The sequence below is a fragment of the Uranotaenia lowii genome, chromosome 3 (genome assembly GCF_029784155.1).
Source record: "Uranotaenia lowii strain MFRU-FL chromosome 3, ASM2978415v1, whole genome shotgun sequence".
In the NCBI taxonomy this organism is placed as follows: domain Eukaryota; kingdom Metazoa; phylum Arthropoda; class Insecta; order Diptera; family Culicidae; genus Uranotaenia; species Uranotaenia lowii.
Window position 1 is genome coordinate 167,467,941 of NC_073693.1, and position 15,038 is coordinate 167,482,978.

Below are 15,038 nucleotides of genomic sequence, written 5' to 3' on the forward strand. Positions count from 1 at the left end.
AAATCTGAAATCTGAAATCTGAAATCTGAATCTGAAATCTGAATCTGAAATCTGAATCTGAAATCTGAATCTTAAATCTGAATCTAACATCTGAATCTGAAATCTGAATCTGAAATCTGAATCTGAAATCTGAATCTTAAATCTGAATCTGAAATCTGAATCTGAAATCTGAATCTGAAATCTGAATCTGAAATCTGAATCTGAAATCTGAATCTGAAATCTGTATCTGAAATCTGAATCTGAAATCTGAATCTGAAATCTGAATCTGAAATCCGAATCTGAAATCCGAATCTGAAATCTGAATCTGAAATCTGAATCTGAAATCTGAATCTGAAATCTGAATCTGAAATCTGAATCTGAAATCTGAATCTGAAATCTGAATCTGAAATCTGAATCTGAAATCTGAATCTGAAATCTGAATCTGAAATCTGAATCTGAAATCTGAATCTGAAATCTGAATCTGAAATCTGAATCTGAAATCTGAATCTGAAATCTGAATCTGAAATCTGAATCTGAAATCTGAGTCTGAAATCTGAATCTGAAATCTGAATCTTAAATCTGAATCTGAAATCTGAATCTGAAATCTGAATCTGAAATCTGAATCTGAAATCTGAATCTGAAATCTGAAATCTGAATCTGAAATCTGAATCTGAAATCTGAATCTGAAATCTGAATCTGAAATCTGAATCTGAAATCTGAATCTGAAATCTGAATCTGAAATCTGAATCTGAAATCTGAATCTGAAATCTGAATCTGAAATCTGAATCTGAAATCTGAATCTGAAATCTGAATCTGAAATCTGAATCTGAAATCTGAATCTGAAATCTGAATCTGAAATCTGAATCTGAAATCTGAATCTGAAATCTGAATCTGAAATCTGAATCTGAAATCTGAATCTGAAATCTGAATCTGAAATCTGAATCTGAAATCTGAATCTGAAATCTGAATCTGAAATCCGAATCTGAAATCCGAATCTGAAATCTGAATCTGAAATCTGAATCTGAAATCCGAATCTGAAATCTGAATCTGAAATCTGAATCTGAAATCTAAATCTGAAATCTGAATCTGAAATCTGAATCTGAAATCTGAATCTGAAATCTGAATCTGAAATCTGAATCTGAAATCTGAATCTGAAATCTGAATCTGAAATCTGAATCTGAAATCTGAATCTGAAATCTGAATCTGAAATCTGAATCTGAAATCTGAATCTAAAACTTGAATTTGAAATCTGAATCTGAAATCTGAATCTGAAATCTGAATCTGAAATCTGAATCTGAAATCTGAATCTGAAATCTGAATCTGAAATCTGAATCTGAAATCTGAATCTGAAATCTGAATCTGAAATCTGAATCTGAAATCTGAATCTGAAATCTGAATCTGAAATCTGAATCTGAAATCTGAATCTGAAATCTGAATCTGAAATCTGAATCTGAAATCTGAATCTGAAATCTGAATCTGAAATCTGAATCTGAAATCTGAATCTGAAATCTGAATCTGAAATCTGAATCTGAAATCTGAATCTGAAATCTGAATCTGAAATCTGAATCTGAAATCTGAATCTGAAATCTGAATCTGAAATCTGAATCTGAAATCTGAATCTGAAATCTGAATCGGAAATCTGAATCTGAAATCTGAATCTGAAATCTGAATCTGAAATCTGAATCTGAAATCTGAATCTGAAATCTGAATCTGAAATCTGAATCTGAAATCTGAATCTGAAATCTAAATCTGAAATCTGAATCTGAAATCTGAATCTGAAATCTGAATCTGAATCTGAAATCTGAATCTGAAATCTGAATCTGAAATCTGAATCTGAAATCTGAATCTGAAATCTGAATCTGAAATCTGAATCTGAAATCTGAATCTGAAATCTGAATCTGAAATCTGAATCTTAAATCTGAATCTGAAATCTGAATCTGAAATCTGAATCTGAAATCTGAATCTGAAATCTGAATCTGAAATCTGAATCTGAAATCTGAATCTGAAATCTGAATCTGAAATCTGAATCTGAAATCTGAATCTGAAATCTGAATCTGAAATCTGAATCTGAAATCTGAATCTGAAATCTGAATCTGAAATCTGAATCTGAAATATGAATCTGAAATCTGAATCTGAAATCTGAATCTGAAACTTGAATTTGAAATCTGAATCTGAAATCTGAATATGAAATCTGAATCTGAATCTGAATCTGAAATCTGAATCTGAAATCTGAGTCTGAAATCTGAATCTGAAATCTGAATCTTAAATCTGAATCTGAAATCTGAATCTGAAATCTGAATCTGAAATCTGAATCTGAAATCTGAATCTGAAATCTGAATCTGAAATCTGAATCTAAAATCTGAATCTGAAATCTTAATCTGAAATCTGATATCTGCATGTGAAATCTGAATTCTGAATGTAAAATTTGAAAGCTTATCTGCTTTTTGATTTTTTTTTGCTGCACTTTCAATTGTTTTTATCTCTGCTACTTGCCTTAAATTCAATTGCCTAGTTTTAGGCGTTTATTTTCTTTGGTAGGAATTTTTGTGTCTTTGTGTCTGTTTTGCTGCTCTTTTGAAGTTTTTCTTTCAGTTTTTTTGCGTAAATATTTAATAAGTGAAAATGAACTTTAATTTTTTTTTATTTGCTATTTATTTCTTTTCTTATCCGTTGTGAATTAGGCCGTACAAATTACAATTTCTTCTTTGTCAACCTCTACCACCTCCTCGAAATTTCCAAAAATCCGAAGGTGGAATAAATAAAGTTTGAAGGCAATTTTTAAGGCAATTTTGAGAAAATATTTCAAATACCCGAAATCAAATACAAAAATACGAAAACAAAAAAACTTATTGTGGAAGATGAGAGTTTTATCAACTTTTATATTATTATTGAATGTTTCGATGAAAAATTACTTGATTTATATGTTTCGCGCAGTGATATAGTACGCAACTTTGTTGCATTCAAGCTTTTGTACAATTTATTCAAATATATTAGATTTTGCATTATTTTTTATTTCCCCCCTCGCGATGTTCAAACTCCGAGTGACAAAAGAAGGACTTGAAATTTGTTCAGGCTTTATTGGTTTCACTTTACGAGTTTTCACAGACAAAATCTTAAATCTTGAATAAAAGTCCTCAATAATTATCATTGAAGCTGAAATAAGTCGAACATCACTATTTCGAAATTGGAATTAAGTAATAAAATTCCTAAAAATAAATTTTTCGGAGCCTTTCATTTCCGTCATTTCTCAATGAACTGGAGCAATTTTTCATTACTCACTTATTTACGGCTACCTTGAAAATAATTTAACCCTCCCTTCGGGCGAAAAAAAAAAGATTGAGGTCCAAAGAACCCAAGCAGAAGCTAAAACAAACTTTAAGCTTAAAGTTGCCTTCGTATTCCGCCGTAGGTAGAAGGGGAAAGCCTCCTGATTTGTCCATTCGGGTTGATCCGCTTCTGTCGATTCACCCGGCGGACGACGGTGGGTAAATAAAGTGGCTTTAGGGGTACCCACTTTTTTTGTTTGTTGCTGATGGGAACATCCATGGGATCCCGCTCGGTTCAGTGTACTAGTTGGTTATTGTACCCCTCGTCGTCATCATCGTCATACCCTCAGACAGAGCCTAAGTCAATCTGTCTATCCATGGGGAGGGGTCTGTATCATTACGAGACCCATTTGAACGCTTTCCGCTAACCCCTAGTTTCCCGTCGTGGTACGGAGTTGAGATTGTCCGGCCGGGAGTTCGGGATTAAGTTGAGCAACGTTTTGTTGATTCTGTTTATTACCAGCCGTTGAAGCTACTTCATTTTTTTTTTTCGAGTTCAACTTTCCATTGTTGAGGCCACCGCGCCGTAGACCGTCTTTGCAATTCGAAACTGCTAACTTTGGCCGTGAATGTTTGCGCCGCACATGAATAAATAGAAAAGACGTTTTTTTTTGTGTATGAACGAACAGTCTGTGCAAAATTTCTTCACGGTAGATTTAATGACTAATGAGGTGTTAATACCGAGTCATTTAGCATTGATTTATTTGAGTTTTATGCACCTTCTTTCCGAAAGGGACAGTAGCGTTGAAAGATGCAGCAACATACTAGTTTTTCCGACAAATATTTTTAGAGCTCTTTTAAACGTTTAGGCCGGCAACTAACTCAATCAATCGCAAAGTTCATTCTCGTTGCCCTCGTGCTAAGCGCTCTGCCTGGCTGGGGCAAACGAAACACGAAACTTAACCACAAAACCCCACACAATCGGATAGGGAGCTAGCTGGTCTATCGGTTCTGAGCGGCAAAAAGAACGGACATGATGGCTGAATTGGAAAAAGTAGTATCGGTACAATGTCCTGACCTGATTGACACGCAAATGTAATCGTGAGGAGGCCTATCAATCAATCAATATACGAACGCACATCCCTACTTCACTCGGTGTAAAGGTGTTTTTCTTCGTGCAATGTAACTTACACTGAGCGAGGACGACTACTGGTGCAGTGATACACCAGGCAGCAGCTGTTTTACGGAATGGTTGTAAATAAAGCCATTTTTTTGTGTTTAGATTTAATAGAAGTTTCCTTTTCCCATTACAAACCTTTCGTAGCGTCTGTCTATCTATTTTGAGTTTGAGTGATTTGTGGTTGTGAAGTGTTGTGGGTGTCTGCCTAATTTTAGGGGTATTTGGTGAGCTTAATATAGGTCAATGTTGACGGTGGGAATTCCATCCAAGCACTTGAAATTTCGATCAGTGGATATTTGATCAATATTGCTTTTTTGATGGGAATCATGCTTCAACTTTGTATTTGCGTAGATACGAGTCGAAAAAACCTTTTTGTGCAAGACCGAATCTAAAATGACAAAGTACCGTAAACAATTTTTAAACTCATGAAAAACTTTTTTTAACAAAAGATTTTTCTTCCGTTTTTCCTTCCAGATTTCCTCTCGGACAAAATCGAGGACACCGGCCTGCGGGTCAACGGCAAAGGCAAGAAAATGCGAAAACCCCGCACCATCTACAGTTCCCTACAGCTGCAGCAGCTCAACCGAAGATTTCAACGAACCCAGTACCTAGCACTGCCGGAACGGGCGGAATTGGCCGCCAGTCTCGGGCTGACGCAAACGCAAGTAAGTGGACCCAACAGGAAGAAAAACGGAAAAAAAATTCCTAAGAGAAAAGGAAGGGAGGTGTGACCGAAAATTGGGGTTCTCGAAAAACGAAAATCGTGCCTAATTCGATTACTTTCGAACCCACAACGTTTTGGCAACAAAACGGAAAATTCAATTCGACATGATATGACTAATTCGATTGCTAGCCCAACCAAACCCACAAACTTTTCGGGAAGGGTTCGGCCGGTATCAACGGGAAAACTGCTCGTGCAACCACCCACTGACTGTGTTTTGGAAAAAAATTAGATTGAGGGTTCAAAAGGGTGACATGCTGGGAAATTGGCACAGCCACAAATTGAAGATTCTTTTTTTACCATTTCAAAATAACTTTTTTTTCCCCACTAGAAAGTTACTTTGGGGTTTTCTTCTATATTGAAGCCTGTATAGGCTTTATCTTTGGAAGAAAAATCGGTATCCTCTCAATCAATGCCTGGGTTGTCAAAAAAAAACAGAGATTGAAAGATTGTAAAGGAAAAAATCAACTCATACAAAATCTATCTAAAGATATTTCTTTTACCGATCTTTACAGAATAAACCCAAATAAGAACTGATTTTCAATTTTGTAAATTTACACTTGTTTTTCAATTGTATTTAAAATATACCTCCAATTTCACTTAGACCATATGTACAGTGTTAAGATGCCATACAAATTATGTAACCGGCTACCGAAATTGTAGACCGTTCATTTGACTAGGTACTTGCATCCAGTTTGATTTGAACTGCATCTAATTGAAATTCCACCATACCAATTCATGGCTTAAATCATAGGCTAGAAACTGATCCGCAATTTGCGGAAACGACATCTTGGTTTTATTGATACCTAATTCCTTTCTTGGGACCAGGGTTGTGCTACTCTTCCCTAACAACAAAGAGCCTGGAGAAAACAGCAGTGTTTTCATTTCGGCTTCCGAGCAGTGATGTCAACCTTCCAAATTTTGTCTGGATCTTTCAGACGTTTTGGACTTTCATCATGAATTTTTATGGTTTCCAGACTTCCAGACTTTTGCCATTTCTTCCAGACATTTCCAGACTTTTGAGTAAGGACATGAATTTTTTCCACAAAACAGTCGAAACTCGAAATTTTTGTGGTAGAATGGCAGAAAATTATTCGTATTTGTAATAGAAAAGTGAGGAATGCTACGAGGATGGATGTAAAACAGGGAGTTTAGCATAGAACGTAGTAAAGTCGAGACTATCACATTGGTCTCAGGCGTAGATAGATAGTGTAGGCTTGCCAGACATCTCCAGAAAAAGCGGGACATTTCACAGCCGAAAAAAGCGGGACATTTGAGAAACTCTTGAAAACATGTTTTTTTTTTTAAATTAAAACAGCTCAATTATATAGCCAATCATCATCCAACGATGCTCTTAGAAAGTACACTAAGTTTTTTTTTTCGCGCGGATTGATTTTGTTCAGTTTGCTCTTACATGACTTCTATTTTCCCTGGTTTTATTTCCAAGGATCTCACGAATTAAATATAATATTTCAAGTCCTTCATGTGAACGGTGGATTTTATAATGCGTATAAAACCATTGTATTATAAAAAAGTTATTTCAAATTTAAAAACTCAATAAAACTTCCATCATTGTATACTTTGGACAATCGGATCTGAAAAGGTGATGTACAATATTTATAAGGCTTTTTGATTAATTAATATAGAATGTTTGATTATTGTTCAAATAATGAGTATCTGCAATATTCCGATATGGCGACCAAAAAAAAGGTCGTCACCTATTAAGTTTGCCATCCAGACTTTTCCGTACCTATTTTTTTTTAAACTTTCAGACTTTTCTGAAAAACAGTTGTCTTCTCTGCTTCCGAGCGCAATCCTCTTTCTCTGGAGACTCGGACCTAGGATGCCAGGTGGTTTTGTCAAAAATCATGACACCAATAAAAAATGAGGATTCTTCAGCACACTAGTAATTTGGCTTAAATTGCGTAAATAAAGGCACAATAAAGGTATTGTAGACGCGTTAAATAAGCCAACAGAGGCCTGAAGTATATTGCGAGGCCTGCAGTTTACATGAAAAACAACGTTTAAATATCATGTGAACCGAAAATTATTATCTGTTAAAAATTTTTATTACCGAATTGTTCGATATCCTGATGATTGTACTATAAATTCAATAATAATTTAGAATTTTTTTTGAAAATCAGGACTTATCAGTACATTTTAAAGACCATAATTCAAAAATCAGGACTATTCAGGACATTTAAAAAATATAGATGGTCTTCCGTGTGACTGTGTGAGAGCTCTCGCATCTCGGTGAGAAAAAGATAATTCTAGCCAAGAGCGCCCTAATGTTTGAATCATACATCAACGTTACCAGATTTACGAAGGGATGCTCGAAAACTTTAGATTTTCTGCATTGCTTACGGATTTTTAGCATTTCTTATGGATTTTCTACGGATGATCGATAACTCTTAGAGATTTATAAGGATAAACGAAAATTGTACCTGACGACCAAAAAAATGGTCATCAATTTCCATTTCGCCAAAATCAGTAAATTTTTCGTTTTTCGTCTAATCTACGGATTTGAGTGGTTTGCAATCTTACAACACTGTCATACGCCTCAGTTCATATGGAGAGAAAATTGTGTTGACTCAATATCACACAACCAGAGGTTCCAGGTGTCCTGATTTTTCAGGATTTGTTGTTTTTGGAGTGCCGTCCTGATTTATGGATTGGTTCAATGGACCTGATTTTTGAGAAACAGTGATTCAAATGTCCTGATTTTCAAAAAAAAACAAAATTTATAGATTTTGTGGTTTAATTATGACAACATTAAATGAAACTGTAATTAAATAGTTGAACCCATTGAATTGACGATAATCTTCTGTTCAGATGATAATAGAGTAGTGTTTTTCGATATCAACTTCAGGCTTGCCTATACGTTTCAGTTGCAAATGTTAAGGCATATTGCATTTATTCATGCAATATGAAGTTATTTTATCCTAATTTTTTTCACCGCTGTTTCCTGATTTTGGACAGAACCACTTGGCACCGTTTCATACAACGAACAAAAATGTTCTTTTATCAAAGGGTGAAAAATCTGTACTAATCTTTACAAAATCCTAAAAATCCATCCTCTGTAGGTACAATCTGTACCTGAACAATCCAACAATCTGTTTTACTAGATGAAGCTGTACTTTTGGTAAATATGGCCACTGCTGTTTTGATTATATTTCTTCAAAAAAGCGTTTTTCTCACCTACAAAAACTGTGATCGCTCTCGGATTTCTCCTCTACAATAGAATTTTCTGGAGAAGAGAATTCTCTTTATCAGCAGATCTAAATGCCCTCACTCACTGGTTGAATAATTCTACTAATTAAACTGAATCAAAGCAATCGAAAGATTCCCTTTAATTTATTTTTCATCACATTCGCAAAAATCAGGCAAAACCAGGCATATTTCCAATTATCAGGCAAATTCAATGGCTTATCAGGTTGTCAGGCTGAGCCTCGAAAAATCAGGCAAATCCTGAAAAATCAGGCACGTTGGCATTTCTGATTGGAACATTACACAGATTTTCAAAAATTTTAATGACATTTTGAAATTTTCACAATTGATTTATATTAAGCAAGCTGAAGTTCAAACACTAAGCTTTGATGCTTTTTTGATATTTTTACTTTTGTCATTTTAAACAGAATCCCAGAATAAGATTTTTTTCTGCAAAGATAAAACGTTAGTTTTTTTTTTGGTTGAAACCTTCTGAATTTTTGAACTTTTTGTTAATCTTTCAACGTTTGATAATTCAATGATATTTAGCTGCAAAATGACCATAGAAAGTTGTCCTTAACGGTTCTGTTTTCTAACAATTTGGATGATTTCGTAGTTATTCTCATGAATTTTCTTTTATCTTGAGCGTTTATCAGTGTTCGGCACAAAAGCGCTAATCCGCTATTCGCTAGTTAGTCCGCTAACTTTTCGTTAGCGGATTAATTTAGACGCTAAGTTTTGATTGATTCAGCGAATTAAAAAGTTCCGCTATTTTTTGGTTCCGCTAATTGAAGACCGCTAACTCCCATATATTTGTATTTTTTTAACAGGGAAAAACCCCTGGGAGAGTAGCTACTTTCAGGCCACTTCTCCCAAAGGCAATCAATCTATCTAATTCTCAGTGATAGAATAAAATTTTCTCATTAATCAAGTTAAGGTGACATTGGGCATCTTTGTGATTGCTTTATTTAATTCATTGGAGGAATGCGACTGAGTTAGAGAAAAGATGTACCTATTTAGTGTAATTTTTTCTCTTTTAGTACTTTCTTTTAGCAACATTTTCAGAAGAAGACAACAATGAAAGGTGTTAAACAATATAAAACTATTTTTATACATCTCTTCATCAGCATTTCATTCATTTCAAATGGTTGAAATATTTACTTTTCACAATACAGTTTTTTAGAGATTTTTCAGATCAGTTCATATAAAAATTTGATAAAATTGCCATTTTAGCCTTCGTTCAAAGTTCAAATAGAAATTGCATAATTGTTTACGTATGACAATGCTCCAGCAAGTTTGAAAAAAGGGAAAACAGGTTAAACATTTTTAAGTGAGGACAATATAAAATAATGCCAAAAACAACAAAATGGAATTAATTGTACAAAAGTATGTTTGCAACAAAATTGCTTTTTATCTACTTTGCACATCCCGATAAATTGAGTAAACTTTTAACCAAAACTTAAATTAAAGAAAAAGAGGTATAGCTCCCATCTCCTACATTCTCTTCTTTTGCTCATGTAATTGTTCGATAATTCAGTTGTTTTTATTTGTAGAACACAGTGCCTTGTTTAAATTTCTATTTTCGGTTTAGCTCATATATTTTTATTAAAATTCAATCAATTTATCTAATTTTAAATCAAATACTGGAAACTTTATTTATTCCCCCTTGGGGAGTTTTAAAAATCGAAAAGGGGAACGGCGTGACTAAAGAAGAATTTGATATTTGTTCCGGCTCTAATGTTGGTCAACAGTTAGCGATTAGCGTTTTAAGCTTAAAGCGATAACTTTTTCGGCACATTTAGCGTATTTAATTAGCGATCGCTAACTTTATATGAGATAGCGATTTCATTAGCGGCGCTAATTTGTCAGTTAGCGATGCCGAACACTGGCGTTTATATATTTTTTACATTGGATCTGAATAAAAAATAATTTTTCCACGCGATGCGAACATAAGGAAATGGAAACAAACCGTTTTATTTGCTTTAACAGTCCTTCGCTTTTTTATGAAATTTTAACTATTATCACCAACTTATCAATTTTAAGTCTATTTTTGTTCCGTAAGGGCATCTGTATTCGTGGTCTATTCTTGGGTCTAATTTATACAAGAATTGAACCAGAAAAATTAGATCCGATCCAATGAAAAAACTGGCAACTGCACTCGTGTTCCATTAACTGTCAAACGGTTTAGAACTGCGTCAAATTGGATCCAAATCTCATCAGTTTTGGATCAATCCTTATACCAGCTCTAAAAGAAGTTGAGTTGAAACTGGTATAATGGATCACCAATGTGGTTGCTCGGGTCGGAATTTGGGTCTAAACCGGCTGTTTGGACCACGGATACAGGTGCTCTAAAGAATTGAATAGCTTGCGATAGTTATGAAAATACGATCAACGTGTCTTTCGTATAAATAACAAGATAAAGGTTGCCAGACAAATCCGAGTAATTTCATCTAAGAACCTGGAAAAGTCCGAAAATATGATTTCGAAAAAGGTTGACCAAAACTAAAGCAAATTAGGTCAATACCCTAGAATTACTCAACACAAATCAAGAAAAAAAACTTGAACACATTTTTTTCATCTAAACTTATCAGCAGATTTTAAATCGTATTATAGGCACTGACCACACTGACTGGACACTCGTATGGTTTGTTGGATAATTTTTCCAACAGGGGGTGGTGAGGGAGGCGGGGGTGGTATCTGGGAAATGACGATGATTCGGATCGGAAATGATTCGGACCAGTTCGCCTTTAGATTGCAGGAGCAGTGCTGAAGATGTTTTGAAACCAGGATCTATTGAAACCGAAACTTTGAAGCCGTTTTGCCGCTTCTCACGTCTTTCTGGTGTATTAAACATCCACGGGATTTTCCAATTTTAAACAGCGCACATCACAATTTGTTCATAATATTTACATTTGCAATTATAATCAACTGGATTCTATATTCGATTTTATACGTTTTTTTTTACTTCTGGAAAAATACTTATTCTACGGTTAGAAAATTTTGACGTCCTTGCAAGGCAACGCCTACTTGAACCTTCCCGAAAATTCCTCAAAGCTACTGTGAGAACCAATGAGGTGCACAGAAAGGCGACGAACAAACACGCACACTATTCCAGAACTCGTTATTTAAAAAGTAAAAAGGTAAACGAAGCCTACGTCACTTGCCAAGATGTTTTATTTTTAAAAAAGGTAAAAACTTCTTTCTTTTTTGCACGTCAAATGTTTGTTTGAATCTGCAAACAAAACATTTTTTCTATTAAACAAATCGAATTAAGTTTATCACGTCTCCATTTTATTGTTTGCATCACCAGAACAAAAAAAATCCCCAACGTCATCGTTTGGCTGGCTACCGTCTATGAAGGAAGGTGTTTCCGCCCTCCATCTTACTGGTGCCAGAAACGTGAGCAAAGGCACCCCCATCAGGCTTCCCTTAGACATTTATTGGTTCTTCAATCAGACAAACACTCTGAAACAAAAATAAAAACTAAAACGGGAAAAGAAGAAAACAAGATCAACCACCACCACACCACGCCACACCGGGTTGACGTTTGGAAATCAATTTATCATCGATAATAATTGCTACAATTATAGAGTTATGCCGAGACGACTACCGGACTTTTTTAGACGACGTTGTTGCTTGTTGGTTTGGTTTTTGGGCTGGATCTGTGGCCGAAAAAGGTACAACTCATCATCGATAGGTTAGGTTAGGAATGTTGAAACAATCGTATTCAATGATTCCAAAACTGGTGGAAGTTGTGAATTGATATGTACCAATGTTGACAGATCTAAATATTTCTTTAAATTTAACAATCTTTTAAGTCAACTACTGCATTCTATTGACCAATGTCGGTTATGTAACTTGATTTGTATCAGTTGTAGTTCTACTTTTGGAAAATAGAACACTCGTTAAGTTAGCATAGAAAAGATCTAGCTCGCTACCAGGGACGATTATGCAGTATTCGGAAGTGTGGTTTCTTTTTTCGTCAAAATCTAAGCAAATGATTTTTCTAACGCAGAAACATAAATCCCATTTGCAGTTCGTTCGACTGCTGCAGCCCGTTAAAGCTGCCCAATTTTAGGGCAGCACAATTTCTCGACCTCTATGCATATTCGCCGCTAAGCTACGTACCTACCTCTATCAGAACAATATCTCCGGGCGTAGCAAATTGCAGCACATTTTGCATTTATGTGTCGACTCTACATGAAGCCGAGTCGAGTCGGTTTTGAATGAAAAGGGGAAGCGAAGCAGTCAGTTGGACTCTCCTAAACCGAAACCTGGTTGGCGCCCGCTATTTGGCGGCAGCGATTTGGCGCGGGAAAACGAATGTAGTTTTCTCACGCTAAGACAAAAGTCGGCTCAGCAGTTCCAAGTACCCATCTACCAAACCAACCTACTCAGCCAAAGCCCCATCCAGCAATGTACATTATTTATTTCATGAATCTAACTAAAGCTAAAGCCTGGCTATGGTATGGTAAACCAGAAGTCGTCATTCAACAAAACCTCCAATGTGCTTGAATGTGCTGTGCGATGCAATGCGATTCGGTCGTTGGTGGGCGGGAATGGATCCATCTGGAGAAAATGGCGATTCTCATTTTGTTTTATTGTTGTGTAGATCGTTGGGGCGATATCCCGGGAAAGATGGTAGCCAACAAAATAAATACAACTTGTCACTTGTCATCTCGTGTTTGAATTGGACGGGCTTTCTCGCTTCCACCTTAAGCCAACCGGTTTGTTTTACGTTTATTTTATTTCCATCTCTTCTCCGGGAAGACTTCTCAATCCCCAGCCAGACTATCGAACATTAATTTAAATCAATTTAACCCCGCACTTTTAGCTCAGCACACGAGCGAGACGATCGACATCTTCAAATCGTTGCTGGTTGATTCTCCCTTAAGTGTCTAGAACGAAACCGTTGGACCTTTATTGAATTAAATTGAATTAAAAATGCTCTACCCCATTTTTTTTCTATACGCAGTTGAAAGATCTCGATTTCAAGCAAACAAAACGCACTCCAACCGATATGATGAGGAAATAAATTATATTAAAAAACCAACAAACAACTCCCCTTCCATTTGCGGTTGCCTTTCTTTTCCGATTATTCAAAACACCCACGCATGGTTGTCGTTCGGCTGATTAAGCCGAAAAAGTAAACAAAATCAACCCATTCAGCTTTGCGTTGAGGGCGAAAAAAAACAGTTGAGTTCTTGATCAGATTAAGCCACGCGGGATCATAAATTATCCGGGAGTGCAATGCCATAACAGAACATTTATCATTTGCGTTAAACTGTGACCCACAGAGGAACGTGGGGGTCCCAAATTTGGAGAAGTTAAGGAATTGGGGAAGTAAGGAAGGAAGGTTGAGGAATTTGTTTTTATCTGTGGTTTTCTCGAACATTTCAAATTGGGTTTTAAAACTCATATGGTTCTAAGTCGTAAAAAGTAAAAAAAAATCGCTCTAAATATGTTGTGAGCCTACTTTGTTGAATAACTCTACTGAATCGAAGCAATCGAAAGATTCCCTTTAACTCACCGTGGCACGGTGTGCCAAAACCCAGAGAAGCTGGCAGAAAGTCAATTTTTAAGTGGTCAAGATTATCTATCCATGTATTTCACCGTTTTCAGGCATTTTTAGGCTACACGAAACCATAAAGATGGTTCATGAGTTCTCAAAGAAATGCTAGGAAGAGTTTGAATACTGTTTAAAAATTATTCAATAATTTTCTCACATTGAATGACGAATAAATAAAAAAAATCACGAATGTATTTTGCTTTGCAATAATTTTTCATGTTTTTGCTAAGCATACTTTACACCAAATGGAATGAAAATTTGATTTGATGAAGCTGAATACTGAAAATTGAACTGCCATTGTTGCTGCCTGCCAGTTTTGGGGAACGGTTTTGAACATTGGAAGCTCTTTTATCCTCAAATTTGAATTCTGAGCAAAGAATTTTTCGGATCACAAACTATATTGATTTCTTAAAGGGTCTATAAATTCCGTTTTCTTGAAAAATTATTTAAAAACAGTAGTGAGTATTCAGGAGTTATCAGGAATAACTTCCAAGATACTGTCAAATCGCGGTTTCTGAAATTTTCTACTGATTATTGATCAAATCATAGAACCAATTTGCTTGTCAAAATTCATGACAACTAATGGAAACGTTGAAAATAATAAGAAACTGTAATAGTAATATTTTATGAATACGAAATATGGATAAACTACAATATAAATTGATCTTTTAACTTGCTTGAATTATTCAACTGAAAACAGACATCGAAGGATTCCCTTTAATTCAACTACGGTGAACTCATGTGAACAGGTTTATCTGTTGTTTATGAGTTAACGTATTACGACATCTTCAACATCTGAACCATGCTCTTCGTAGCTTCAAATCTAGGTTTTTCTATTCTGATTGTGCATAAATTATGCGAATGACAATGCATAAAAATAGACCTTGGATATTATATACTTATTAAGAACTCTAAAGAGTTACCTAGGGACACTTTTTATTGCGTGTTTTATTCAACACACTTATATTCGAACAAGAGTATCGGATCTATGAGATAGCTTAGCTTTACTTGATTGACTACTTACATCCACCTTAAATCATTGGACATGTTAATGCAACATGAAAAATATTCAAAATCAATACTTTTTTATAAGCTTCGTCAGCCTTTAAATGTATT

At 35.3% G+C, this 15,038-nt stretch overlaps 1 protein-coding gene across 3 annotated transcripts in view; it reads left to right on the forward strand.

The window, feature by feature from the left end:
• The window catches only part of LOC129755048 (homeotic protein distal-less), a 166,390-nt gene that overhangs the window by 46,775 nt on the left and 104,577 nt on the right, over positions 1-15,038 (forward strand). For all 3 annotated transcript variants that reach the window (XM_055751353.1, XM_055751352.1, XM_055751354.1), the window contains exon 3: positions 4,900-5,090. In XM_055751353.1, the coding sequence (XP_055607328.1) occupies positions 4,900-5,090 (191 nt within the window). The remainder of the gene's footprint in view (positions 1-4,899; positions 5,091-15,038) is intronic.